The sequence below is a fragment of the Martes martes genome, assembly GCF_963455335.1.
Source record: "Martes martes genome assembly, chromosome: 2".
Taxonomy (NCBI): Eukaryota; Metazoa; Chordata; class Mammalia; order Carnivora; family Mustelidae; genus Martes; species Martes martes.
In genome coordinates, this window is record NC_137889.1 from 68,239,869 (window position 1) to 68,267,302 (window position 27,434).

The 27,434-nt window shown below is 41.1% G+C and overlaps 1 protein-coding gene across 1 annotated transcript in view; it reads left to right on the forward strand.

Moving 5' to 3' along the window:
• FHIP1A (FHF complex subunit HOOK interacting protein 1A) overlaps positions 1 to 27,434 on the forward strand; it is a 244,968-nt gene that overhangs the window by 143,313 nt on the left and 74,221 nt on the right. The window contains exon 3 of the mRNA XM_080796952.1: positions 21,700 to 21,931. Coding sequence (XP_080653078.1) covers positions 21,827 to 21,931 — 105 coding nt within the window. The 5' untranslated portion in view covers positions 21,700 to 21,826. The remainder of the gene's footprint in view (positions 1 to 21,699; positions 21,932 to 27,434) is intronic.

Below are 27,434 nucleotides of genomic sequence, written 5' to 3' on the forward strand. Positions count from 1 at the left end.
ATTAGTGTGGGATTAGATGCTGGTTCAGACACTTACCTTGGGCAGTTCATCTTTCAGGTTTCTTATTTATAGATTGGGCATAATGATAGTCCTTTCTTCACAGAAGTGTGAGGTGTGAGTTGTGTATGTCTCTCTCACAAAGTAAGATTCAGCAAAAGGGTGAGCTATTAAGGTATTATGCAAATGTAGTCTAAAATGCCCTTCTAATCGTTGTCTCAGTACTTACGTATGCTTACATGTGTGAGACACCGCCCTAAAACTCCTAACTGAATTTGTTTACTTCTCACAAGAACTCTGTGAGGAAGGAACTGAGAGCAGTCCTATTTTATAGAGGAGAAGACGGAGTCTGAGAGTTGGAGTGACTTCCCTAAACTCACATGGTTGATAAATGGCAGGGCTAGGATTTGAATCTTGGCAAAATCTAGCTCTAGAGTCAGTGCTCTTAAGCACTGTTCTGTAAACCTAAATTCTACTGGTGAATCCCCCCCAACCCCACCGCCAGCCTCTAGGGATGTCTCTCTGTCCGAACTCCTAATGCGTGTAATAGGGTACTAGGAAGACTGAGTTAGTAATTGCTGGAGTCCTCATTGTTTTGTGTTCTACAATGCTGTACATAGACTAAAAATTCCTTTGACTATGAAGTTATTACGTGTGAAAATAGAGATTTTGGAATATGGAAACATCAAAGAAGAAAATAAAATACTCCCTGCTGTTCACATGTTATCTGTCCTCTTAGTGTTATTTATAAATAGTTTACATATATACCTGGTAATATAGAGCATATTCATACATTATATACAATTATGGTCATGCCATGTATATAATTTTATATCCTGCTTCCCTTGCTTAACATTATGTGTTTGCCTGTGTCATTAAATATTCTAAATCACCATTATCATGAGTGCAATTTAATTGTTTGTGTAATTTGTCTGCAGTTGGACCTACTGTTTACATCCAGTTTTCTTTTTTTTTTTTTTTAAGATTTTATTTATTTATTTGACAGAGCGAGATCACAAGTAGGCGGAGAGGCAGGCAGAGAGAGAGGAGGAAGCAGGCTCCCTGCTGAGAAGAGCCCAATGTGGGGCTCGATCCCAGGACCCTGAGATCATGACCTGAGCCGAAGGCAGAGGCTTAACCCGCTGAGCCACCCAGGCGCCCCTACATCCAGTTTTCAAATGACTAATAAGTATTTCTATAATTAAGTGCGTCATAGGTCCTGGCTTTGAAGAGGACTTCTGGTATAGAAGCAAAATTGCTTTTTGGAGATTGTACCAGTTTATCACTTCACTATCGTGGGAAACTCCAGGTGTTTCAGTGGCCTTGTTGACTACTTGTTCACTGTTCTTGTTGATCAATAACATTTTGATTAGTCATTGCTAATGTGGTAAGTGATCGAGGGTAAGGGGTCAGGGCTCGAACTGTACCCAACCTGAAGCATGTGATGTTCCATGAGTACTTACCTGGTTGATTTTTCAGTAGAGATGGGAGGGACTCTGTAGAATTCTAGGATTTAGGAACTGGAGGAGAGTGCACAAACCGTTTAACCCATGTTTTGAAGATAAAGGAAGTGAGATGCAAGGAGGTTAAGCAATTTGTCCAAGTTCTTAGAACTGGTTAGGAGCAGAATGAGTTGTGCTTGATCTGGTTTTCAAACCCATTGATTTTTCATTATGTCACACTGTTTCTCTTTTACCTTCATTATTCATCTACATCTGTCCTTCCGGCTTCCCAGACACAGCTGACCAAATTTGGAGATACCGCTTAGAATAAAATAATCAATGTTTGTAACTCTTTGGGGCTAAGGTAAGAGGATTCTGGTTGACATAATCAGGCAGTCCAGCTTTGGCACTATGCAATTCCTCCTTTCCCCATGTAGAGCCTGTCAGGTGCCAGTGTTTAACACCGATAAAATGGAAGAAGTTGTGATGATGGGGACTTGCATGATGACCTGTCCCTGACAGACAGAGAGCAGCCTCAGGCTCTGTGAGGTTGTTTAGTGCTTTGTGCTTGGAAACAGGTTTCCTTAGGGGTATGGACTGTGGTGGTACTTGCCGTCAGGCTGGGTGGCTCTCTCTTCCGCCGTGGTGTTGAGGAAAGCCGTGGTGTGGAGCTAATCCATAGAAGCTGACTCCATCTGACTAAACCTTGCCCTGGAACCTGGTCCTCAGAAGCATCATTCTATCTAATGCAGCCTCGCTTTCCAGGTTCTGAAGTGTCTAAGTCTTCACTGCTCTCACTCTCTTTGCATTTCTCTTAAGGGCAATTGGTTTCCCAGGAAGTCTGGGTAGCATGGATGAGTATTTCTGTATATCGGTATTGGGAGATGAGAAGTAAATGCAATGAATTTTTGCAGTTCAGATCTTTTTCTGATGTTGTTGTGATTAAGCCATAAAAAGGTTAACAGCTTCAAGGCTGGAAATGAACACTAAATTCATATCTCTCCTTTACTGCCAATAAGATTGACTAAAATGTCCAAGCCAGATATTTCCTCACTTTTCTTAGTCTCAAAATAACCTGCCTTTATCACCCTGTCCTTAAACAAAGGGCATAGGGTGTTATTAATTGATGACAAGAACTATCTTGATGGATTAAAATTTCCCTGTAAAAATAATAAAAAAGAAACCTGCTTTGAAAATCCTCTGGCCTTTGGGGAGAGGTGAATGCCTAAATCCTAGTTAATATACTTTTGGATGAGAAGTTTAGAAAAGGAACTTTTAAGAGATAATTATGTCCATTTATCTCTCAGGAACATATTATGGTTGTTTAAACATCATGGAAATGATAGGTAAAACTGGGCTTCAATTTTTGGCATGACAACCCCCTTTTCCTTTCCTTTATTTATTCGTCCATTAATTCACTCAACAGATATTATTAAGACCTCTTATGTGACATGCTTTGGGTAAGGTGTTAAGATTTTAACAGGGAGCAAACAAGCCTAGCGAAGTGAGTCTCTTCTAAAATAGGGTTGGGAGGCCATAGGAGGAGGACCATACGGGAGTACTCATTGGAGGAATGATGAACTTCTTGAACTTGTAAGCCAGCCAGAACAAAGGCCCTTCCCTTGGATTTAACTTTGTCCTGGCCATGGCAACTCGATCGTCCATAGACTTTGCTTTGAAAGGAACCAGTTTGGTTTAAGAAGCTTTAGTCCCTCATTTGCAGGTCGACCCAACCAACCCCCAGTTAACCCAATTTCCCTGTTTGGCATAGAGGATCTAAATGAAAACTACATTCCTAACTTCTCGCTTTTATAACTCTGCCCCCTCTTTGTCTTCCTTGGAACACAATTTGGGTAGAAACCTGAGTGTGTCTGCTGAGTTGCAGTTCTAATCACCCAAATAAATGCTTTTAGTGTGGTGTGTGTGTGGTTTTTTAAAAAATTTAATTTTATCTTTTTTCAGTGCTCCAAAATTCATTGTTTATGCACCACACCCCGTGCTCCATGCAATACGTGCCTTCCATAATACCCACCACCAGGCTCACCCAACCCCCACCCCCCTCCCCTCCAAAACCCTCAGTTGTTTTTAAACAATATTTAGTGAGTTCTTTCCTGGTCAACAAAGGCATGGGGAATCTAGCAGTGAACAAAATAACAGACCCTGCTTTCATGGAGTTTATGGGCTGGTGGGGCAAAAAGTCAAGTCCTTCTGAAAAGAATTCCTAGTGGTGGAGACCTGCAAGGGGAGACCTGAGGAATGAGAAGATCTCTTAGTCCCCCAAGACTTAAGAACATGCCTACAGTGAATAGTTCTGGAAATGTGGGGATATGCGTAGGAAATGTGAAAAAAGGAGGGCCCTGAATCTATTCAGGCTTAATTACAGTCTTCATCTCAACAGCAGAAACTGTCTGCTGTTATTTGAGAGCCTAAACTTTGTTTCTCTAAGCGGCCAGGTTCATGGCCAGAGGGAAATGCAAAGTCTCCAGTTATAACTGCAAAGGCATCCTTTTCCAACCCCACCTGATTGGATCCGGCAGCTCCAGCAACTCCTGCCTCGCCACTTGTTCCCCTAGTTGGAAGACTATGTAGCCATTCTTTCTCTAGATTGGAAGTTTTGATTGGAATGTTTTATTTCTACCCAGAACCTGGGAGAAAATAATTGTGACATGCTTCTGCGCCATGCTGCCACTGCCTGGCCTTGTTTTGTTCCCTGAAGGGTTGTCATGAACGAATGCAGGCCATCAGCGGCATCCTGCATTGTGTAAAAAGTGGCAGGAGCACCTGCAGCTGTATGTTACAGAGAAGGTTTCTCTGAACCAGGACACACTTCCCTATTTCACGTGTAAATGGCAGCTCGAAGAGAAAAGACGCCCTTTGGAACAGGCCACAGACGCACAGAAAGGCTGAGGCTAAAACTCCAAGATCAGCTCATCAACGTTCTTTGAACTTTCTTAGTCACCCCCCCCCAAATCTTCTTTGGAAATCTCGAACATAAATCTGATAAAAGCAATGAATCGACACCTTAGAGAGTTTTAATATTCATTATTTTTAAAATGCCTGTGCACCGATTCTCCCCAGAGCTCTTGGGTTCTGGCAGGAACAGGCTGAAAAATAGCTCATTTATATTAGTGCTTGTGGCGGGAGAGACGCTACCGAGCACTTACGTGCAGTGCTGCATTTTCTCTCCCTAGCAGCTCTGTGACGTAGACATCATTATGGTCATCTCTATTTTACACGTGAGGCATTAGGCCCAGTGAGCTTTAATGTCCTGCCTAAGGTCACGTGGCCAGTCAGTGATGGGAGTTGGACTTGAACCCGGGTCTCCCTGACTAACCAGTCAATGTCCTTAATTGCTGATCTAGTGAGACCCTAGCACTAGACATCATAGGCTGTTGTCTTGACCTCCTGAGGTCACATTTGTGGTCATTGTCAGTGCCAGGATCAGGACTCAGAAATTCTGACCGCTGGTCCAACGTTCTTCGTGCTGTACCTTCATGACGGCTGCTTTGGAATTATCAGAGGGATATATCCTAGATCAGGTAGTGTCCCCAGAACAGTTCCCTGAAACAAAATATAGTACAGAGCATACATCCTTTGCATATAGCATGAGAATAGGCTTTTTTTTTGAAAAGGAGAGATGAGTGTTTTTTAGAGGGGAGAATCTTCTTCCTCCTCTTGCCTCTCTTACTGTCTGTTCTGTAACCCAAACAAGCAAAAAAGTCTTTGAAAAGTGTGTATTTTTTTTTTAAAGATTTTATTTATTTATTTGACAGAGAGATCACAAGTAGGCAGAGAGGCAGGCAGAGACAGAGGGAAGCAGGCTCCCTACTGAGCAGAGAGCCTGATACGGGGCTCGATCCCAGGACGCTGAGATCAGGACCTGAGCCGAAGGCAGAGGCTTAACCCACTGAGCCACCCAGGCGCCCCGAAAAGTGTGTATTTTTGAGAGAAAAAGTTAGTAGTTGGGTTCAATTTATTTGTCTTTTTCTCCAGGTTGTTGGCATTTATTTATTTTAAATGAACTCAGTCACCTACCAGTCTAACATAAGGGGTATGTATTTTTTAAATGGTAATGTCAGCACATAGAGTAAAAGCCCCTTTTTTGTGTTAATTCTTAAGATTGGTTTGGGAGTCATTTAGAACTATAAGAGACTGAATATTGGGAAATATTGACTGAACTCACTGAAGCAGCCTGGTATCGTTTTTATTAGTTTGCCTAGCAAAGGTTATGGTCTTTTCTGTTTGAAGGCTTGAACATTTTAAAGAATTTTTGTTGGTTAAAGAAATAGGATTTTCTTTCTTTCTAAGTGTCTCTGATAGCTGCAGATATGTCTGTAGTTTCTCTTGGTTGGCTGATAGTGGCAGCGAGTGTTGCTGGTGGTCCTGGGATGTGGACTCTGAGATGGACGTGTTGCACGTAGGAGCTGGTTAGGGGGAGCTCCTTGAGTCTACTGTGGGGAGAAGAGGAAGCAGGACTGGGCAGAGAGAGCAATGATGGACTGCCATCCAGTCTCCACAAAGGCCTGGGCGGACCCTACAGGGGACCCTGGAGCTGTCATGAGCTGGGGTGAGGGCGTTGCACCCTCCCTTAGTCTAGGCACTGATGTGGCTGCCTTCAAGGAGGAGTCATCCTGGGCATAGTGGCTGTCTTCAGCTGGGGGCAATTTCTAGAGAAGGCTGACAGAAGGCTGCTAGAACACTCCTAGCAGCTGGGAGAATAAATCTCTCGGTCCTTGAGGGCCTGGGAGGATGTCACAGCACCTTGTACCTGGCTGTTCACTCTTGAAATGTAGTAGAAGGAGAGCAGAAGGTAGAGACAAAGTTATCAGATAATTTTTGCTCAATGATTATGGTTTAAAGGTGAATGGGTAGTTATATAAGATGAAGATTGTTAACTAATTCAGCCATCCCTGTGTGTGTGTGTGTGTGCAAGACAGTTTGATGTATAAGTCCATAAAAAGAATATTTTTGGTATAGAATATCTTTGGTATAGAATTTACCTAATTCATTGTGTGATTTATTCTAGTATTAAATTCCAACTCTGGCTAAGGCACGGATTTTTAAATTGCTCACACAGGCATGTGCTTTGTATTGTAATTATCTAAAGAAAAGTCTGGAAGCATGCTGCATGGAGATGAGCATGGTGTATAGAAATTTTATGTAACCAGGAGCCAGATTGCAGAAGCTGATCCGAAGAGGGGATTTAATGTAAGGATTAACGACCTGAATTTTTATTTAAAATACTGCATGGTTTTATAATTCATAAACAGTTATACAAAATACGTGGAGTTACATCATGATTTGCTAATTTAAATTATATACAAAAAATTGCGGTAGATCTGCAATTGAATTTATGAGCCGTTCCTCAATTTGATCAGTATGTGCCATATGAAAAGCAGACACAAACATGTTTTGAATTAGCATTTTGGGTAATGCATCTTTTGATATATCCCCTCTTTTAGAACTGAAGTGATGAATTGGGATATATTACATGGCTAATGTTCCCTGGTTTTTTTTTTTTTTTTTATTGGTAGGATAATCAGTTTTGTTCATCTTTCTAACATGCATTGGAATCACAAACCAGTTGGATTTCATTTGCATAGCTAGACCTTGTGTAAGCAGGTAAATAGAACAGCTTCTCTAGTGGCTGACACCCCAAGTTCTCTAGACTTTTTGAGTGATATGTAGCAGTAGCAATGACCAGTAGCAATGACGGGTTGACTAGTGGCTATAGCTTCTTCAAGCAATTGTTTTATTTATTACCAAACTTTTAATCTCTCTAAGAGTTGGATTTGTGGTCGGTACAAATTCCATGACACTGTTCTCTTGACATCATGGTCAAATAAATAACGAAGGGAGGTATTTCATTAGGAGCCAGAATGCTGGGAATCATATCCTATTTTTATCACAGACTTCTCATTTGCTTAGGTAAATTGCTGCCTTGTGTCACTCTCAGATACGTTCTTGTACAAATATGGTATCAGTGAAAGAACCCTCTTTGGTGAAGCCACTCTGACTCCTTTTCCTGACTGTGGCTGTGATGGACTCCCCTGCTCTGTCATCTAGTCCTCCTAGTCCTTCTGCCTCTGCTTCATGTAACCTTCACTTTTCTGTAAGCTTCAGTTCCTTCCACTATAAAATGGGTATCACAGGCCCTGCTTCATTGAGTGGTCCTGAGAATGACAAAGACAGTTTCATATGCTGCTGTGCAGAGTGAATGCCCCACATATGGCAGCTCATTTCACCAGCTCTGACTATTCCTTGCCCAGGCAAACCTCTCCCTACTGCGAGCTGCTTATTCCCCCAGGGCCTCAGACTGGATCTTTTTTTCCTCCCCTTCAAAGATTTTATTTATTTATTTGACACAGAGAGAGAGAGAGAGATCACAAGTAGGCAGAGAAGCGTTGGGGGCGGGGTGCGGGGGAAGCAAGCTCCCTGCTGAGCAGAGAACCAGAGGTGGGGCTCAATCCCAGGACCCTGAGATCATGACCTGAGCTGAAGGGGGAAGCTTAACCCACTGAGCCACCCAGGCACCCCTCAGACTGGATCTTACATGCCCCACACATCTTGGGCTGTTGGATAAATGCTTCTTGAATCACCCATGAATAGAAGAAGATGTGATCCCTACCCTCAAGAAGACCACAGTCTGGGTCTGCAACAGCTGTAACACAAAGTAGAAACTATGTTGCCGTGGGGAGCTGGAATGAGAGGTTTAGAGAAGAAAGAGAGTGATAGGTTGAAGGCAGGGACTTAGTAGGCATTCAGCATAATGTTTTTGATCCTGGAAACCAGAGGTTTTGGGATGCTAGAATTTTTTTTTTGAAAGATTTTATTTATTCATTTGAGAAAGAGAGAGGACAAGTTGGGGGGAGGGCAGAGAGAGGGGAAGCAGACTGTCTGCTGAGTGGGGAGCCCAACATGGGTCTCCATCCCAGGACCCCGAGATCATGACCGGAGCCGAAGGCAGGCACTTAACCAACGGAGTCACCCAGGAGCCCTGGGATGCTGAAAATTTTTTGCTAAATTTTACTGGACATGTTATATATTTGCTTTGAATTCTACCCCCCTCAACTTTTAGTGACAGCTTGTTCTTTGAACTTTACATGTGAAGGGGTGGACAGAGTGTTTTTTGTTTTGTTTTTTGCCCAAGCAGGTGGAATTAGATCTGAGAGCTTCTGTTAAATGCATTTAGGTCCTTTTGGCACTTTTGCAACAATGTACCCAATATATCTACCATTATTTATACTGGTTGTGCTGTTATGCTGAGCATATGCTCATTTCATATGCTTGGTGATAGTTTGTGTGTAGATAATTTGAACATTTTTGAATTTAAAAAATTTTCATTATATAGTTATTCTATTTAATGACTTTGAAAAGATTCTCCAGAGAGAGAGCAGAATTAATGATTTTTTAATCACATTTTTTTTTTTTTTTTTGGCTAGCATGTTCTGCTTTGTGGTTTTACTCCCCCAATCACATAAACCAGATTTAGGAGAGAAATCACAGGGGGATCTGTTCAGACAGTTACTTGTTTGATTCCCCCAGAGGCACTGGCTCTTAGATCTTCTACTAGTGTAACTCCTCTGATCTTTTATTCTGTAAGGTGTTTGTGTCTCTGTATGATGGATGTTTCACTGACCCAAGTAAATGGAAGAAAATTTTCTCCAGCCTTTAAATGTATTGCTTTCCTTGTTCTTTCAAAAACACACTTTTCTTGGGTAAGAACATTTTAGAGGCATCTGGCATCAAATCAACAGAATTGTGGCCTTTAATGGAATTTGAAGCACTGAGAGGTGGTTTGATAGGTAGGAATCCATTTTTGTTTCTTTTTCCTTGGCTATACCCCCTATACACAATAAAGAAACAACTCCCCACCTTCCCTTGTTTTTTGAAACAAGAGTATCTGATTTTATTGAATCTTGTACTTTGGCTTTTATTGTCAGTTTCCTTTTTCCCTTGAAGGGGAGGAAAAACTCTCAACTTGTGTACCGAGTAAATTAAATTATGAGGAGAATAGTCCATGGAGTTAAAACAAGATGAACTGAGGTTTTGGAACTGAATCTGAGCTTTGCCACGATGTTGCCGATAGTCTAATCTATGATTCAGAAACATATTAGTCATTTTGATATATTGTTGATTTGACTAATTACCCTGAAGGCTGGCTGGCAGACTGAATTGCCCAAGTCACCTAGTAATTTCGATCAAATCAACGAGTAATTATAGTTTTGTGCAGGCAACAAATATAGAATACTGATTATGGTAGACTTAAGATGTTATTGTGATATAATCATATAAAATACTTAATTCTGGCGTTATAGCAGCCTTTACCTTTTTCATACTTCAATACTTAAATTCTCAGCACACAATGGAGAAAGGTTGTGGCAGCTCTTTGGGGAGAATCATTTTATTCTCTCAGTATAAACATGTGAGATTTTTCTGGTGATAAGGTAAATACTTATATTTTAAATGTACCTTAATTATAATAAGTATGTTTCTAGAAGCCCTCAGAACTAAGTATGGTCAGACTTGAAACTCAAAATTCTCTTAGATTTCCCACAGAAAGAGCTTACAAATGAGCAATTTGTGTGGCGGAACCAGAAGTCATTGTGACTAATTTCACTATCGATTCATTAGATAAATACTAATACTAGCACGATCGGATCTACCTGAAATCCAAATACTGACGTTCGTTGGGTTCGGACTCTATCATCATCCTTCTCCCCTTTGGGGAGATCCTTCCCCAGAGGATGGTGTTTATTACTGAACTGGTAGTTGGCAATGTTTCTATACTATTTTTGTGGGCATAAATGTAAAATATTGTAGAAACAGAGCCATGTTGACTGGATGAAAAAAATCTGTCTTTAATTTTACTTGCGTTGTCGCCTGCATGGTTTACCTATGTTCCTTTTCCGTGAAAGCGGGAAACATAATTTACTCAGAATTAGTGCAGATTTGCTGTGTAATTAATGTTTGTGGAGCTCCTCCAGGGGAATTACTCTGTGTTGCGCAGTAACTTCAACCACTGTGGACGTACTTGACCCCCCCCCCCAAAAAAAAATCAGAAAGAAAGATAACAGTGATTGAAAAGTTTCAGATATTTTGAGTTTGCTCTAAGGGAATTGTAGATGTTCTGCTCTTTTCTTGCCTGGCCTTACTTTGTACCTCCCTATCATCGTGTAAATGTCTCAGTGTGCTGAGAGTCCTTCTAGCATTTGAAGATGCACTTTTTTTGGGTATAGCCTGACCCCAAGTGCCTACTGCTTTGTTGGGATACTCGGGTATTTCTCCAGCTTCATGAGAAAATTTTGTTGATTTCCAACAAGGGCTTCGCTGAGGGGTATGGTAGTAATTTTGAGTATTTGCGTGTCTTGCCTTGTACATTGATGTTAGAGCCTCATTTTGCAACAGGTAAGTTGCAGTTCCATTCCAATGGTACCGAGTCAGATCATCAATTTTTGCTAATCCCACAGGATTTAGAATCGAAGTGAATTATTATGCATATATATGGTAATATTATATAAAATTATTCTTCCAAAAAGAGGAACTCCTTTGCTTCCATATTCTCTTCACAGCTCCTTTGATTTTATAACTTAATTAGCTCTAAAGTTCCGGATGCTTTGAGGGGAAAGTAGGGACCCTTGTCTACTCTTTTTGCTCATTGTTTTCTACCTGAAGCACTAACTCTGGGGAGAAATGGTGCCCATTGCAAAATGTGTTTCCAGCAAAACCAAATTTAAAACACCATCTCTGATTTTTCTTTCCTCGCTTTTGCTTTCTCTTTCTTTCCCTTCTGTACAAAAGACACTGATACACACATGTTAATTTAGTGGAGAAGAGTTTTAATTAAAGAAGTACGGGTAGCCTGAAACCATTCCAGTCTGTGCCAGTCACTCTCGAGGCAAGTGTAGATGAACTGAAGCAGAATCTGGGAGACTCATGATCTACCCAGTTGCTTCTGGAGGCTTATAGATAAATTAATGCCTTCCTCCCCATGAGGACAGCCTCTCCACAGGTCTGCTCAGGGGGCTGGCAGCCATCCAGTCAGTAAGCCTTCCTGGCGCAGAAGAGGGACTGCTTCCTGCGAGTGGCTTCAGCTTCTACTTAAATTCCTGAAAAGGCATCACAGCCTAAATTCTGGACACCCCCCCCAAGCAGAAATTAGAGCCTCCGTTACCCTTTGTTAATTGCAAATTACATATGGCTCTTCTACTGTAGTGTCTCTGAAGAGGCAGCCACTAATGATTAGTATTTACGTCTGCATGCGGAGCTAGACTTGAGTGTGTGCGCGTGCGTGTGTGTGCCTCTCTCTGCTCAGGGAGACACAGACTCAGCGTGTACCTCACCTTGAGGTAAAGCGCAGCTCTGTTCAGGAGTAAGCAGTCTCTTACCAAGTTCCATACCGGACTTCCACAGGACGATGCTGGTGGTAAAAGGGAGGCTGCAGGGTAGTGGGAGCTGGTGTTCACCAGTGCGGTATTTTTCAGAGAAAGTTGAAATTCATTTGTAGGTGCATCATGATCTTTGGTTTTCATGGCAAATACGAGTTCAAAAGATTGAGGTTTGTACAGGTAGAAAAAAAACCCTATTAAAAAAAGACAGATGATGGGGAGCCTGGGTGGCTCAGTTGGTTAACCCATTGCCTTCGCCTCAGGTCATGATCCCAGAGTCGCGGGATTGAGTCCTGCATCAGGCTCCCAGCTCCACAGGGAGTCTGCTTCTCCGCCTGACCTTCTCCCTTCTCGTGCTCTCTATAGCTTCTGTAAACCGCAGTGCCGGGAGCTTCTCTGAATATGAGAGATCATCACAGTGAGCTATATTTACTTAGACGGCTTTTGTTTTTTCTTCAAAAGAAGTCCTAGAAAAATTACTGAGACCCATGGAGATACCAGGATTCCTCCAACTACATTTGGAGAAACAGTGATCTAGACTGACAGAAGTTTTGGCAGAGCGTTAACTTTTCATATTCCCAGCGCTATGGCCCCCATAAGGAAAGGTAAACTACAGAAATGTAACCCAATAAGTATTATTGCACAATAATATTAAAATAAACATTAGAAAAGCAGTCCTCAAGAATAAGACTGCCACTCTTCTGAATTCTTTCCGCTTTCTTAACGTCATTTTCGCCCATATTTATTCCATTGGAAGTTAACAGTTCTTAAGTGTAGATGTAGTTGTTTTCCCCTTGTGTGTTTTCTCTTGAATGTTTTCAAATATTCTGTGGTCCTTAAAATTGATTCAAGTGGCATATTATGTTAGGATACTCTTCTGTCTCTACTCATACCCATCGGGCTGCAATTATTGCAGAGCACCTTTCCCTTCCTGACGAGATGAAGAAGAGACTTCTGGCACACCCTAACTGCTATATTAAGCTGGACTTGGGTACTTTCCTTTGGTTTGGGATGTTCATTGGCTTGTATTTTATTTTTATTTATTTTAAAATATTTTATTTGTTTATTTGACACACAGCAATCACAAGTAGGCATAGAGGCAGAGAGAGAGAGAAGGGAAGCAAGTTCTCCGCTGAGCAGAGAGCCTGAAGCAGGACTCGATCCCAGGACCCTGAGATCATGACCTGAGCTGAAGGCAGAGGCTTTAACCCACTGAGCCACCCAGGTGCTCCCATTGGCTTGTATTTCAAATGAAAAAATGTTTTTGCTAAGTAGAACATGAACATGGAACCAAATTCAAAAAGCAGAGAAAGGTACACAATGAAACGAAGTCTTCCTGCCTCCCCTGTCCCCAGCCACCCCATGGCACTCCACTGAGGCAAGCTAAGGGACCTTACATACCTTCTTGGGGACTTTCACAGATGGTCTCTGCACTTACAGGCATACAGAGTAACACATTCCTTTTTTTCTTGTACAAACGGTGGCATATGGTACTTGATGTTCTGTCCATATTCCAACAGCCTTTTGATGTCGGTACATTCAGAGCTGCCTTCTTCTTCCCTTTTTTTTTTTTTTTTAATTGTGACCTAGGATTCCATTATATAGAAGTGCCTAACTTATATAACCAGGCCATGGCTGGTGGATATTGAAGATCTTTCCACTTGTTTACCCCCGACACCAAAGGACATCACTGCAGTTAGAGAGGTGTTAGTGGTTAAAAGGATTGTGTCTGGGTCAGGCAGATCTCAGGATATCTGTATGACCCTGATGAGACCTTGATTACCGCTCTGTGACTCAGTTTCCTTATTTGTGAAAGAAGGGAGTAGAGTTCACAGGATTGTTGAGAAGATGTAATGGTGTGAGATATTTCAAATAGTCCCTACACAGAGAATTGCTCAATACGTGTCAACTCTTACTGTCGGTCATTCTGCCATTTTGCAAGGTGAATGTATCTTCCTGGGATAAATGCATAGAAGTGGTTTTCCTGACCCAATTTAATTTTGAAGACTGTTGCCAAATAGTTCTCTGTCGGTAGAAACCCAGTTTATGCTCTCACCTGAGGTGTAGGAGGGGCGCTCATTTTTACTTCTCATAAGTCACCTCTTGTTACCTGTAAATATGGACTGTGATTGTATATAGTAGTTGCTCAGAGGGGAGAGATTTCAAGTTAAAAACTTCTTCTTCCTGAAATTTTTCAGGGCTTCTAGAAGAGCTCACTTTTTATTTTTATCAGTATGACATCTCTTGATGATGAACTGATTGTGGCAATAATAAATGTGTGAGCAGTAAACGACTTTAAGCCAGTAGGTTTTTATTATGTACTTCTAAAATCCTTTACCTACTCATGGATGAGAAAATGCAGTCTTTTAAATCTTCATACAACACTGGTACCATTTGTTAGAGGGATTATTATATTTACAGGTAAGGAAGTGTTACATTATTTTTCTGTTCATAAAAAATAAATGTGAAATTAGAACTTTATAGTCTTAGGTTATCACTTAAGTGCTACTATTATTCCACTGACTTGAAGGCAAGATACCAGTCTCGACTAGCTCAAGAACCCGTGGCTTTCACCATTTCTGTCACGTGTGTAGTACAACTCTGTGGCCCATTGCATAGACTGGTGAAGAAGAGTGCTTTGTCCTAATCAGCACAGGATTATGTTCTAGGAGACAAGTAGGTTGTTGATTCTGAGCCTTTGCTAACATTATAATAAGTTCTAATCATTTTATACCTCTGATTGAGTTTGTACCTCACCTTGTGGTGTTTTGGGTAGGAGCGGAAGTGCCCAGCCAGCCATGAAATTTGTAGGGCACCAAGACCTGAACTGATTATTATTCAAGAACCTGGTTACTCATAGGGCTAGAACAAGCCCCACAGTTCTGAGACAGAGCCGTTATTGACAAGTCAAGTCACAAAAGTTCCACAGCTCTCTTCGGTCATACCTTTAGTATTGGAACCGGTTGTTAGCCTCTGCTTTGGGACTCTTCATGGTTTTACCATGAATGCATCTTCAAAGTGACTTTTAACCTTTTTCTGAAGGGGGGGGCAATTCATTCACTCTTTTAAAAATTGGCTGAAGACTACCACCCCCTCTCTCCAGAGAAGGATGCCAACAATTTATGAGATCCGTGGATGTACAGGGAATGTTATTGGTACTTCCCTCATTGCATTTTGTGTATCTTACGCCATGCAAAGACGGGTGCAGGACGTTTTGGCAAAGGAAGCTTTTCTTGTTGTTATTTCAAAAGGCAGTCATCACCTCACTTTCATTATGCTACAGGTTTCATATCTGAAAATTTTCACTGAAAGCATTTGAAAAACTACTGGGAGTGAACTCATTCTGATTACTACAGCTATAAAGACAAGTACAGACTCAACAGCACAGCTTCCCCAAGTACTTACTTTTCCACAGAAAATGACTGAGACATGTTGGTCAAAAACTTAAAAAAATTTTTTTTTTCCCAGGAACATTTCTTGAGAAGAACTTTATTAGTATGAGAAGGTTCTTAGATTCAGAGCATGTAAAATCTCTGCTTTAGACTATTACCCCAGAGAAGTGGTTGGATCATCTTGGGACTGCATTTACTTTAGTTAAGTTTTAGGGCTTTGTGTGAGAAATCTTGACTGAGCTGTCCCTTGATAGCTTTCAACAAAATAGTGGTGTGAAAGGGTGGGGCATACTACCAAGGTTGTAGTGATTAATTGGGTTGTTGGGGAGACTCCCCGAGAGTGGTCCAGTTTTCATGTTTCAACAAATCACTCCATGTGTGCAAGAAACTTCTCTGTTCAGTCATCAGTGAGCTGATGTCTCAACACTTGGTATAATTTTCAAAAGCTGTAATTTTTACATTCCAAATCCTTGCCAATAGTGGTTTAGTTTCTTAAATAACCTTAAAAATTAAGTCCCCAAACAAATAGTAGGTATGAATATGAATATTTACTTTGATTTTTCTTCTCCATTTTTTTCTGCTTATCAGTCCATTGCATGGCACTTGGGTATGACCTAGTCGGCAGCTGGTTCTTGTGAAGTTAAAATGTAAAACATGGTGGAACTATATCAAGAAATTATTGACAGTTTTCTGCTGTCTCATTACTATTTTAAAATATGCATTTATCAAAACCTGAAACTATTTGGAATGTATGTATGGGGAGAATTTTCTTTGTGCGCACTCTGTGTTAGCTGGTGACCTACAACTTGGCAGAACAAAATGAGATTCTGCTTTACTGACTAATGGACAGTCATCGACGAATGAGCCAGAGTCAAAATCTATGGCAGGTTGAGGGAGCCCTAGGACAAGGTCCGGAAAAGTCAGGGGCTATTGGATGCTTGCTTTATTTTTCACAGTCCAGAATTGCTATGTGATATGACAGCGAGAGAGAAAAGGAAACTGGGCCAGAGGATTACAGCACAGGGAGGATTTAGATTTAATAGGATTTTATTAGGCTCTAAGCAGAGGTTGTCTGAGGTAGTTTGACCCACACTGAATCCCCCTCTCCCCACTGCTATTACTTGTAATTGAGGGCAGAAGTTTCCTCTCTCTTTAGGTGTTCCCAATATTTGAAGAGTCTTCACCCCAGATGGAATTTTACATGATAAGCACATTTACAGTAATCGACTTTTTATGTATTTAGTAGTGGCCGATTCAGGGCATTCGAAAATGCATTCTAAAACAATGAGTTCTCCAACTGGCAAAAAACAAACAAACTGAATTATATTTGAGATGGTTGATTCCTGTGCTTTGGGTTCTTTAAGTGAAATATGCCTTAATTGATAAAAAGAATACAGATCAAATCCATTTGTAACTGGAATTCTTACAAAGAACTTTTGTACAGTGGCCATTATTCTTGTTCAAAGCTTATCTTCTTACCCCTCCCCACTTAGTATATCACTTGGAATAAAGTACAGAAAATCATGATTTTTTGACCTGGGGAAGACCTGAGAGAGAATCATGTAGTCCTAACCCACTTAAGAGGTTTCAAATCAAGATCCCTCTTTTCCACTCAAGGTCTCACTGCTGGGTAGTCCTGGGGCCGTGTCCCAGTTCAGAGCTCAAGTCCCCAAGAGGCGACTTGATGTTTTCTGACTTCCACACTTGGACAACTGAGCTAAAAGCTCTTAGCCCTCACCCTTTGTTCTCCACTTTAAATCCACTGAATCTCTTGAACCATTTCTACACACCAACCAGAGAAATACGAGGAGGGAAGAAGGAGAAACGGGAAGGGAGCCTGCCATGTCTTTTCATCAGGTTCAAGAGATTGCTTCTCATCTGGCAACTCACTGTGGAAAGACTCCAAAAGACTCCACATGGCGGGGTGCCTGGGTGGCTCAGTGGGTTAAAGCCTCTGCCTTCGGCTCAGGTCATGATCTCAGGGTCTTTAAAGCCTCTGCCTTTGGCTTAGGTCATGATCTCAGGGTCCTGGGATCAAGCCCCGCATCAGGCTCTCTGCTCAGTGGGGAGCCTGCTTCCCTTCCTCTCTCTCTCTCTCTCTCTCTCTGCCTGCCTCTCTGCATACTTGAAAAAAGAAAAAGAAAAAGAAAAAAAGACTCCACATGGCTTCTTTTTCATCTCTAGGCTTCTCCATGCTGTGTTACTGACCTTGCCTTTCCTCTGCTCTAATTGCTCTACTAAAATCCTTAAAAAAGAAAAAAAAAAAAAACCAACAATAATCAATCAATCTATCTATCTTCAAATTCTCTGTGTTCATTGGTTCCTTCCCATTAGACCTGCAAATATCACTTTTTCCTTAATAAAAATGTTTCCTTGGCTCTGTGTCCCCTTAAGGTGACCATTATTTCTATTCCTTAAAGAATTTTTTATAATCCATTATTAAAGGATATTGTATTTAAATAGATAAAAGAAAGATGGTATGAGATCATATATTGTTGAATGCCAAAATATTTACACTGCAATTTCAGTATGCTAGTGAAAGAGGGGTATATTAAAATATAGTCATTTGTAGTTCAGGGGGAAAATGTGATTTTCACATATTTATAGCTTTCCTAAGTATTATAGTTTTCAAAGGAGGGCTGAAATTAGGTAAATATGTCTGTCTATTTGGAAATGAGGTTGAAGGAATTTTTACGGTAGAAAGAGGTATAATCTAGATGACTGGAATCTAACCTTTTATGATTATACAGTATATTTTATAACCCTGTGATATGGAAGCATATGCGTGAGCTTTTTTTCGTAGTCAAAGGATATCATGTACTTTCTAAAAAAAGACAAATAAGAATACCTATAATTCTTAGGTCAGTTATCTCTATCTCCAATGATGATTTAATAACATTTTTCTTTCCTTATGATGAAAATATTTTTGTATATATTATTAATGAAATATATAAATTTGACTACTCAATAGTCAGTTCTGTCTTTGAGGTATAAAATCTGTGCCTGTGTATACATGTTTTGATAGCTCCTTCCCCTGCCATGCCAAAAAACAACAACAACAACAGCAAAACCAACCCCTCAGCAACCACACCACAAAACCATAGGTAACCACTGTTGGACAGAGTCCTTTGGGTATTTTTCAGGATTGGTGGTTCATTTAAAGAAAACAAAATCCCTCCGAATGGTTTACAGGGCTCTTTCCCAGGCATGAAATTCAAGTTGGTGTGCATGTGGTGGGTATTTCTGGGAAGAATGGGCTGAATATGTGGCAGGAGTGTTCCTCTGAGCAGTCCCCACCCCAGGTGCCATAGGCTGAAGAGAGCAGAGGGCAAGAAGGGGGAAATGTCCAACAATGCCATACTCATGATGCAAGCCCATGTCTGGTGACGGCAGCCTCTTTTACTTGCTCCTGGCTTTTTTGCTAAGTTTTGTCCTGCTCTGTGCTTCACTTGGGACTTTAACTGTGCTCTGAGAGTTAAATAAAAAGCTTGGAGTTGGGACGCCTGGGTGGCTCAGTTGGTTAAGCAGCTGCCTTCGGCTCAGGTCATGGTCCCGGCGTCCTGGGATCAAGTCCCACATCGGGCTCCTTGCTCGGCAGGGAGCCTGCTTCTCCCTCTGCCTGCCACTCTGTCTGCTTGTGCTCACTCTCGCTCCCCTCTCTCTCTCTCTGACAAATAAATAAATAAATAAATCTTTAAAAAAAAAAAAAAAAAGCTTGGAGTGGAAAAATGCGAAAAGGAAGAAAGTAAAGCCTGACAACAGGCGAATGCAGAAATGCATTAGAAACCTCGGCGCTTGAGGAAAGGCGCCTTTCTATGTCTCTCATCAATATGGAGCCCTCTCTTTCTTGTAGTTTTATATTGCCCTGGGGACATGCTAGTACTTGAATACTCTAACAGGGGAATAAGAGGGAAAGAGAGTGGAAATATCCAGCACTTTTGTCTCTGGGTATATTCGGAAGTATTTTCATTTATGGAATCTTCTGGCATAGTGTTTCCTTCTTCAATGTGGCTTGCTTGACTTACCACCTTCTTCAGGCATCTGTTTCAGAAGTATGATTGGGTAAAGCATCATCCAAGTGAGATGCACTTTTCTCAGAGAAGATACAGCTTCCTTAAGGGAATAGGGCCAGGGATCATAGCCAGGATAAAGAATAAAGATTTCTAGAAGGAACCCTGGACTGGGAATCAGGAGACATTCCATTTCCATCAAAACTAACTGGTAGTTTGTGATTTTAGCTAAGATATTTATCTTGTCTGTAATAAAGTCTCACTCTCTGCAAGGATTGCATGCAAAGTCCCTTTGAGAACGGGCTTCACAGACCTTAGAGAGCACGTTTCTGATTTTGATTTAGAAGCAGTTGGCATGTTGACTGCTCCGCTCATACGTTTCAAGATGAATCTGAGAATCCTGGAGCTGGAAGGAGTCTTGAAGAGTCTTGTACTTTTTGAACCTCTGGAATAAACCAAAACACTCTGATTTTCCTCATTATTATCATTGTAGCCTCTGAATAAAAGCATTTTCACAGATATACTATGTTTAAGACAATGAGGGAGTTGAATTAGAACTTGTTTTATTTATTATCACTTAAAACAGGGTTGCCTGCTGAAATGTTACCTCCAAGGACCAGCCTGTATGAGGTGAAGGGGCCGGTTGTAGGATCCTAGGGAGCAGCCAAAACCTCAGAGATGGGTAGCACGTACCCTGTGTGTGTGGGGAGGCCACTTCTGGGTTTTAAAATACCGATGGGCCCAGTAATACATGCCTCTCAGTGACAAAGAGCCATTGTTGGCAGTGGACTATGTCCTATTGAGAACAATAAATTTGGATTATTAGGAATTACATGTCAGGGAATTCACCAATTTGAATAATAAAATATAGTCATAGAAGATACACATTAGATGTTTTCTTCAGGTATGTGATTTGTGTGAACCTTCTTCAAACAGACTTTCTTCTTTCTACATACTTTAATCCTCTTCATTCTCCCTAAAAAATGTTTCCTTTCCTCAGAATGATCAGTTCTAGCCAGTTTTCTATTCTTATGTTCTACCATTTTTTTCAAGATATGAATGTTGAATGGTTAGCCTCCCATTCCCAAGAGAATATGCCTTAACAATTTTCTAGTGTTTAATTTCACTCTCTACAAAGAACTTGGCCCAGAAATCTAACCTAAATCCTCACCTTAAACCCCCTTTCTCACATTTTATTGTTTGTAGGAGGAGCAGTCGACTGGTGTTCTCCTCATAATACCCTTCATATTACTCGGGTGAAAAATTGCTGGTTTTTTTTTTTTTTTTTTTTGGCACTACAAGTCTGGAAATTTTATCATGGATTTTGTTTTCCAATGCACTAATAATTATCGTGTAATCACTGTACCTCAAACTCTCTCCAGTCTGTACACTCAAAAAAATAGTTTTTTGAACCAGACCCCATCCTTTCTGTGAGCTGATCAAACTAGGGAGATACTGGGCCTATATTGCTGCTTCTCTCTGTGAGTTAGCTCCATGCAGCTGGATCCTATTTGCTGTATGCTCTATGACCTCAATATCTTTTTGCTCCTTCCTGGCTCTCTGGTATTCGGACTCTCTTCATATTTTTTTTAATATTTTATTTACTTATTTGACACAGAGAGAGGGATCACCAGTAGGCAGGGCAGCACACAGAGAGAGAGTGAGGGGGAAGCAGGCTTCCCGCCGAGCAGAGATCCCGACGTGGGGCTCAATCCGAGGACTCCGGGACCATGACCCGAGCCGAAGGCAGAGGCTCAACCCACTGAGCCACCCAGGCGCCCCCTCTCTTCATATTTTATCCACATAATTCATTTTCCATTTGTAAGTGTGCTACCTTGTACTCTCACTGAGGAAGCACTATCTTGTTTTTTGATGGATCATTTCTATCTCTGATTTGTCAAGGTTACTTGGAATTCTATTATGTTTTGGAAAAGCCAGAAACCTTAACTTGGTTTGTAGCTATGAAATGACTGAGAATGCTTTCGATTCCATTATGACAGCCATTGATTAAAAAAAAAAAATTCAATCATATTGGACCCAGGAGTCTGGGTGCTGTTTTAGAACTACCCCAAGTTGCATTATGGCATTTATTTCTGTCACTATTAACTAATGGCTTTCCTGTTTCTGGATTTTTTAAATTCCACAGACATTGGTATCATAGTTTCTTGCTTTGTTATAGAAACTAGATTTGAACAGTTAGACTTACTGTCTAGGGGGTTTGGTTGGTGGTAGTGAAGAAAATAAACCCAATAATTGTTTAATTTTTGTGTATAGCTTTGGTAGCATCATTTTTTAATATTTTTAGTAGCAAGGTAAGAGTAAATAAGAATGGGTAGAAATGTCTATTTTGTAGATATTTTTGTTCTGTGTTAGACTTTGAGAATGTCTATGCTCTGATTTAGATTTAACGGCCAGTGTCCTATTTAATATATGAACATAACGAGATGCATTTTTGTTATTGTCATTACAGGTTTCAGAAGATGACAGTGAAATGTGAAGAAGTTATGTTTCTTATGTGATACTTGAAAGTTAGTGACTGCTTGCCAAATTTTCCTGAAAATTAAATATGACTTAGAAGCACTGATTTATGAAGGCTTATGATGTCATCAGTTACGACGGAAAACAAACTCCAGCAGGCCGTGAGCCTGCAGGGAGTAGACCCAGAAACATGCATGATTGTATTTAAAAACCACTGGGCACAGGTAATGTATGAGCTGCCTTTTCTCTGCTGGTCTAGGTAGCCCATGAGTCCTCTATCCCATTGAACCAGGGCTTTCCTACCTCTGTGATGGGTGACTGGGCTTCCAGAAACATAGGGATCAAAACCTTTGCAGGTAGGAAGAAAAGCAACTCTCTTTCTTTCTTCTCTTCTTCCTTCCTTCCTCCCTCCCTCCTCCTTTTCCTTCCTTCCTTCCTTCCTCTCTCTCTCTCTCTCTCTCTCTCTCTCTCTCCCCCCCCCCCCCGTTTCCTTTCTTCAGTAGGTATCTAGTTGAAAACCATGGTTTCCATAAAAGCAATTAGGGAACATGTATATTCCTCAGATATTTTTGGAAGAACAGTCGTCGACCTGAACGGAGTTTGGACATCATGTTGCAATAGACTTGACCAGGATTAGACCCTCTTTCCCTCCTCCCTGGTGATTTCCATCTAGTCCTTACACTGTAACAGTGCTAAAATACACATTTATTAAATATTTACCAAGTGCTGTGCTGAGTATTTCAAAAGCCTTATGTCATTTACTCTTCTCCACAAACCCATAAGGCCGTTAGTGTCAGCTTCCTCATTTTACAGATGAGGGAATGGAGGATTAGAGAGGTGGAGTTAACTCTCTTGAGGTTATACAGATAGTGAGTTTCCAAGCAAGTGCATAGTAGATCTTGGTCCCTTGGCTGATGTATTTGACCTCTGTGCTCTACCATTTTTCCAGCTGGTGGTCCCTGCATAATTTAAGGAAAGAAGATGCCTGGCAGTATCTGAATTCATTACAAAGCTGATTATAAAAGTTTTTTTGATTATTCAGTTTGACTTCTCTGTAACTCTGATCCGCTTGTATAGATAATTACGGGTTCAATGTTCAGAAAATTCATCAGCTCACTACTTTCCTCAGGGAGTTTACAAGTAGTAAAATAAATAAAATTGGTCTTCTTTACTACTTGTCCAACATTACACTCCCTAGGTGAGCTGGTAAGTGGCTATTTATGTGACAGTTTTTTAATGACTACCTGGTTCCTTCCTGTGGCCGGAAACAGCAGAGGGGTTAAAGCACTGAGCCTGCAAATCATAGCAATTATGGGGGACACAGTTTAGATCAAAAACAAAATCAATTCTGCTTCTGGGTCACTTACACTTTGTAGCTTCTTGTCACTAGTGTAAAGCTTCCAAGACTTTTTATGCATTTCCCATTTTCTGACATTTTGCTATTAGAATCTTAATGGGTCTGCTCTGGATTTTAAGGACACATCTGCTTCAGTAAAGGGAAGAAAGTAATTCAGGAGTTTTCCAGATAATTAGAGCAATTATCTTTGACTTTGCACTTTTATAAGTTTTTTAATGTGCTGGTGCCAAAGTGGGGTTGTGAACCCTAAGGGATATGCCCCTTAGTCCATTGGGTATAGGAAGAGTATTTTAGAAGGCCTGTTTTTAGCTTTATCTTTTGAAAATTTCTATTTTGGGCTTATTAAGTATGTAATATAGTCACATATTAGTATGTGTACATTTATTAATGTATCTAATAATTATTTGTGCTCATTTTTTTTAACTGGTAGGAGTGCGCAGTTAGACGTTTAATATTGAGAATACTTTCAGCCTCAGTCATTTCGTTTGGCTGAAAAAGTCCATCATTCTAATTCGCATTCTTGGCTCTGGGCCCATTTTATTTATTTGTGTAAAAATACTTTTGTCGTAAGCATTCCTGTTGGGGAATCTGTGATGTGATCCATTTAGTATTCTGCACCAGTCTTCAAAGACAGGAAATATCATCGCCCTCTTGATTTTAGGCAGATGGATCATTTGCCCTGCTCAGATTCCACCCTGGGCAAGCTTTCTGCAAAGCTGCTGCAGTGTTGGGGAGAGTCTTACTTCAACAATGTGTACATACCCTTTCCCACTGGTAAAGGAGTAAATATTGGTCCCATAATCATATTACTCGTTTCCATACCCGTTATGAATGACTTCAGCATCATCCAACATTTTGGGTGATCTGAAGCATGGCACCCTTTGTTGAGTACAGGAAAATACTGAGTTCAGGGTAAGGATAACTTTGTCAGAGGGAATAGTGTCCAGTTATTAAATACTTCTTTTCATAAAGTGAGGACACTCTTGGTCTTCTTCCTCTTTCAGTCATTTCTTTAACTTGCTTACCTCTTTAGACTTGGTTTTTCCTTTTAAATAAATCTGCAAAGTTCCCAAAGTCTCTGTCTGCTTCTAAGAAAGGCTCTTTTGGTTACCTTTATGAATAAAAATACTGGTTCAAGAAGTGCACGTGCATGTCAACACCATTATTGTTAAATGGAGATTTACTAGCCCCAACTATGGATTCATCATTGTAGGCTGCACCAGTGGGACATGCGGATGTGTCAGCCTTGGTCTGGGCTTTTAAAGAATGTATGTGCTAGTTTGGATGACCAGGCGAGATACATTATTAGAAAATGAATAATAGTGATTACGGGAATTAAGTCAAGGGAAGGGACTATTACGTGTGAAAATGGCTTGGGAAATGGAGGAAGTGATATTTGGCTAGCTTGACTATAGGAGAGGAAGGTTTTGATAATAAAGGAAAAGAACATTTTAGCGAAGAGGTATTGGGAAGGGATGCTTAGTGTTGGCTTTTTCCAGTGGTAAAAATAGAAAGGTGAAGACAAGGCAAAGTGGAGAGGCAGGGCTACATGTGGGGTAAGGCCCGGAAACTTCAGTTGATAGGAATAAATGATACTCACTGATTTGGAGGTTTATACATTAGCACTTGGCTGGGAGTCATTCAGGCTGGGGATGCATGTAGAATGGTTGAGAGGATTGGGGAATGAGCTGAAGTCTGACAGAAACTCCTGTGACTTGTGGGCCGACAGCTCCTGGGTTCCCCTGAGGCAACCTAAGGAAGTCTGTAAGGCCGGCAAGAAATGTGGCCTAGTCAGAACTGGGTGACTGCATCGTATTTACTGAAGTGTCCCGTTAGCTGGCAAGCACAGTGTTATTTTTTGTTTTGTTTTGTTTTGTTTTAATATGGTAAATTAGGGAAAATGAAGTCAACAGAAGTCTGTGGTATCCGGAGTTCTTCTGTTTGTTAGGATACTTAAGAACAAATTCAGCTTAATTAACATATATTTGACAGGTTCTGTTCCGCTGTTTACTAGTAGCTTCTGTTCCAGACCTTGACTTAACAAAGCAAACTTTGATGGAGGAGGATATCCTCTTGCCCACCTACACCTTGCTGTCTGTCCGAGACAGCCTGTTTTGCAACCTCCATCATCCAAGGTAGTCTGGGATTCTGGAGGCTCGCAGGTGTAGAGACCTTGAACTAGTCGAGCACTTGAGTTTCCCAAGGGCTCCCTGGATTCAGGGAGCTCATGACATCCCTAGAAGTGCTCTCTAGTGGACATTCAGGAATAGTTACGTTCCTAACAGTGACTCCAGGGAATCGAGGCTCCAGGAATCCTACAGCCTGGTTGCTGGCCTGTGCTTCCAGTTGCTTTCTGAGATGCCATCTTGCGCTGGAAAGTTGCCAGAACAGTGAATCGAAAACCCGAATCTGCCTGTATCTTCTTTCTAGTTGGACGCTTTAGTGGCCTCTGGGCACCCACAAGCCAGGATGTCACATAGGGTCTTGATTTCACTCCTTGTCTCTGATTTAGTCTCCAGAAATGCGACATTACTTGGAGTTCCTAGCCACCCCCACTCCTAAGCAGTGCCTGGCATGCTAGTTCAGGCTTCTCCGCCTTAGGCATTTCCTCCTCTTCCTGCCTATAATATCCCTCCCCCTGGCTAAATGCCTCTCTTTCTAAAGGACTCATTTGGGACATCAGTTCCTCTAGGAAACCTGTGTTCTCTTCTATGTTTCCACTCTGTGCTCCAACAACATCCCGAGTGTTTTTTCACTGTTAGACCAACCATGTTTTATTAAAATTACATGTACAGTAGCTTCTTCCCAATCTCATTTTGAGCTCCTCATGGTCAGAGACCATTTGTAGCTTACCTACATCTCCAGTGTCAAGAATATCATAAGCCTATTGTAGATGTTCAATAAATTGTTGAACCAAGAGACAGGAAATATGAAATACAACTTTAGAAGAGCTAGGTGACTTAGAAAACACCTTTGAACATGCACTCATCTTAAAACATTCTGTAGTTTTCTAGTAGGATCTTTGGACTGGCATTTAAAAAAAAAAGATTTTATTTATTTATTTGACAGAGAGAGAGAACACAGTTAGGGGGAGCAGACTCCCCACTGAGTAGGGAGCCCCATGTGGGGCTCGATCCCAGGACTGTGGAATCATGACCTGAGCCAAAGGCAGACACTTAAGGGACTGAGCCACCCAGGCACCCTGGGACTTACATTTAATGATGAGCAATTTGGGGGAGTGAGTGGATGTTTAATTTTTCTAGTAGTCTCTAAGGACAGTTTATAGTCTAGTAGACAATTGTTTTTATCTCTTGCTTTTGCTTCTTTGCTTCTTCTGAATGGAAGAGCAAGCAAGAAGTAAGAAGCATTGGTCCAGCAGATAATAAACTATTCAACTATATTTCCCTGTAAATTAACCTGCCCCCCACACTAGTTTTTTCCACAATGGCAGAGTTGTACTTTGTGAAGCTTCTTGCATTTTGCTCTATTCATTCTCTGTCCTCTCCTTTTAAGAATTGAGTCAGTATTGGTTTTATACTTAGTGGTATCTGTTCTTAGAGCCAGGAAAACAGAGGCGATGGGTTAACAATAAAATAAATTGGGGGACACCGGGTGGCTCAGTTGGTTAAGCATCCGACTCTTGATTTTGGCTCAGGTCATGATCTCAGGGTCCTGGAATCGAGCCCCTCCTTGAGCTCCACGCTCAAGTCAAATAAAAATAAACAAATATTAAACAAAACAAGTGGAAATGCACATTTCTATGTGCTTCTGGTTGGTCAGTAGCCAAAGGCTTCTCCTCACTATCCTCAGCCTCCAAAAGTAAGTGGTTATACAGTTTTAAACCAAGAAAATGTCAGAGCTCAAATAGAGTAATGGCGGTAGACAAAGTAAAGCTAGTGGGTCTAGCAGCCTTTTTCTTCTTGATGGGGGTGGGGGTAGGAAAGACAATGAGATTAGTTAATTAAGTCAAATGTCTTCCCATAATAATGCAAACATAGATAATATGTTTTAAGTACAGTATCTTTTTTTTCTTAAGATTTTATTTATTTATTTGACAGAGAGACAGTAAGAGAGGGAACAGAAGCAGGGGCAGTGGGGGAGAAGGAGAAGCAGGCTTCCTGCAGAGCAGGGAGCCTGATGTAGGGCAGGATCCCCGGACCCTGGGATCATAACCTGAGCCAAAGGCAGATGCTTAATGACTGAGCCACTCAGGCGGCCCTTAAGTACAGTAGCTTGTATGGAGCTCCAAGTAGCCTGATTCTATTAAAGAAGTATAGGGTACTGATAGTGGATTTGAGATGTGCATTTCAGTCTGCCTCCGTGAAACCGATTCTTTCATTCTGTTCATCTTCGTTCTTTTGGTCTGTGCC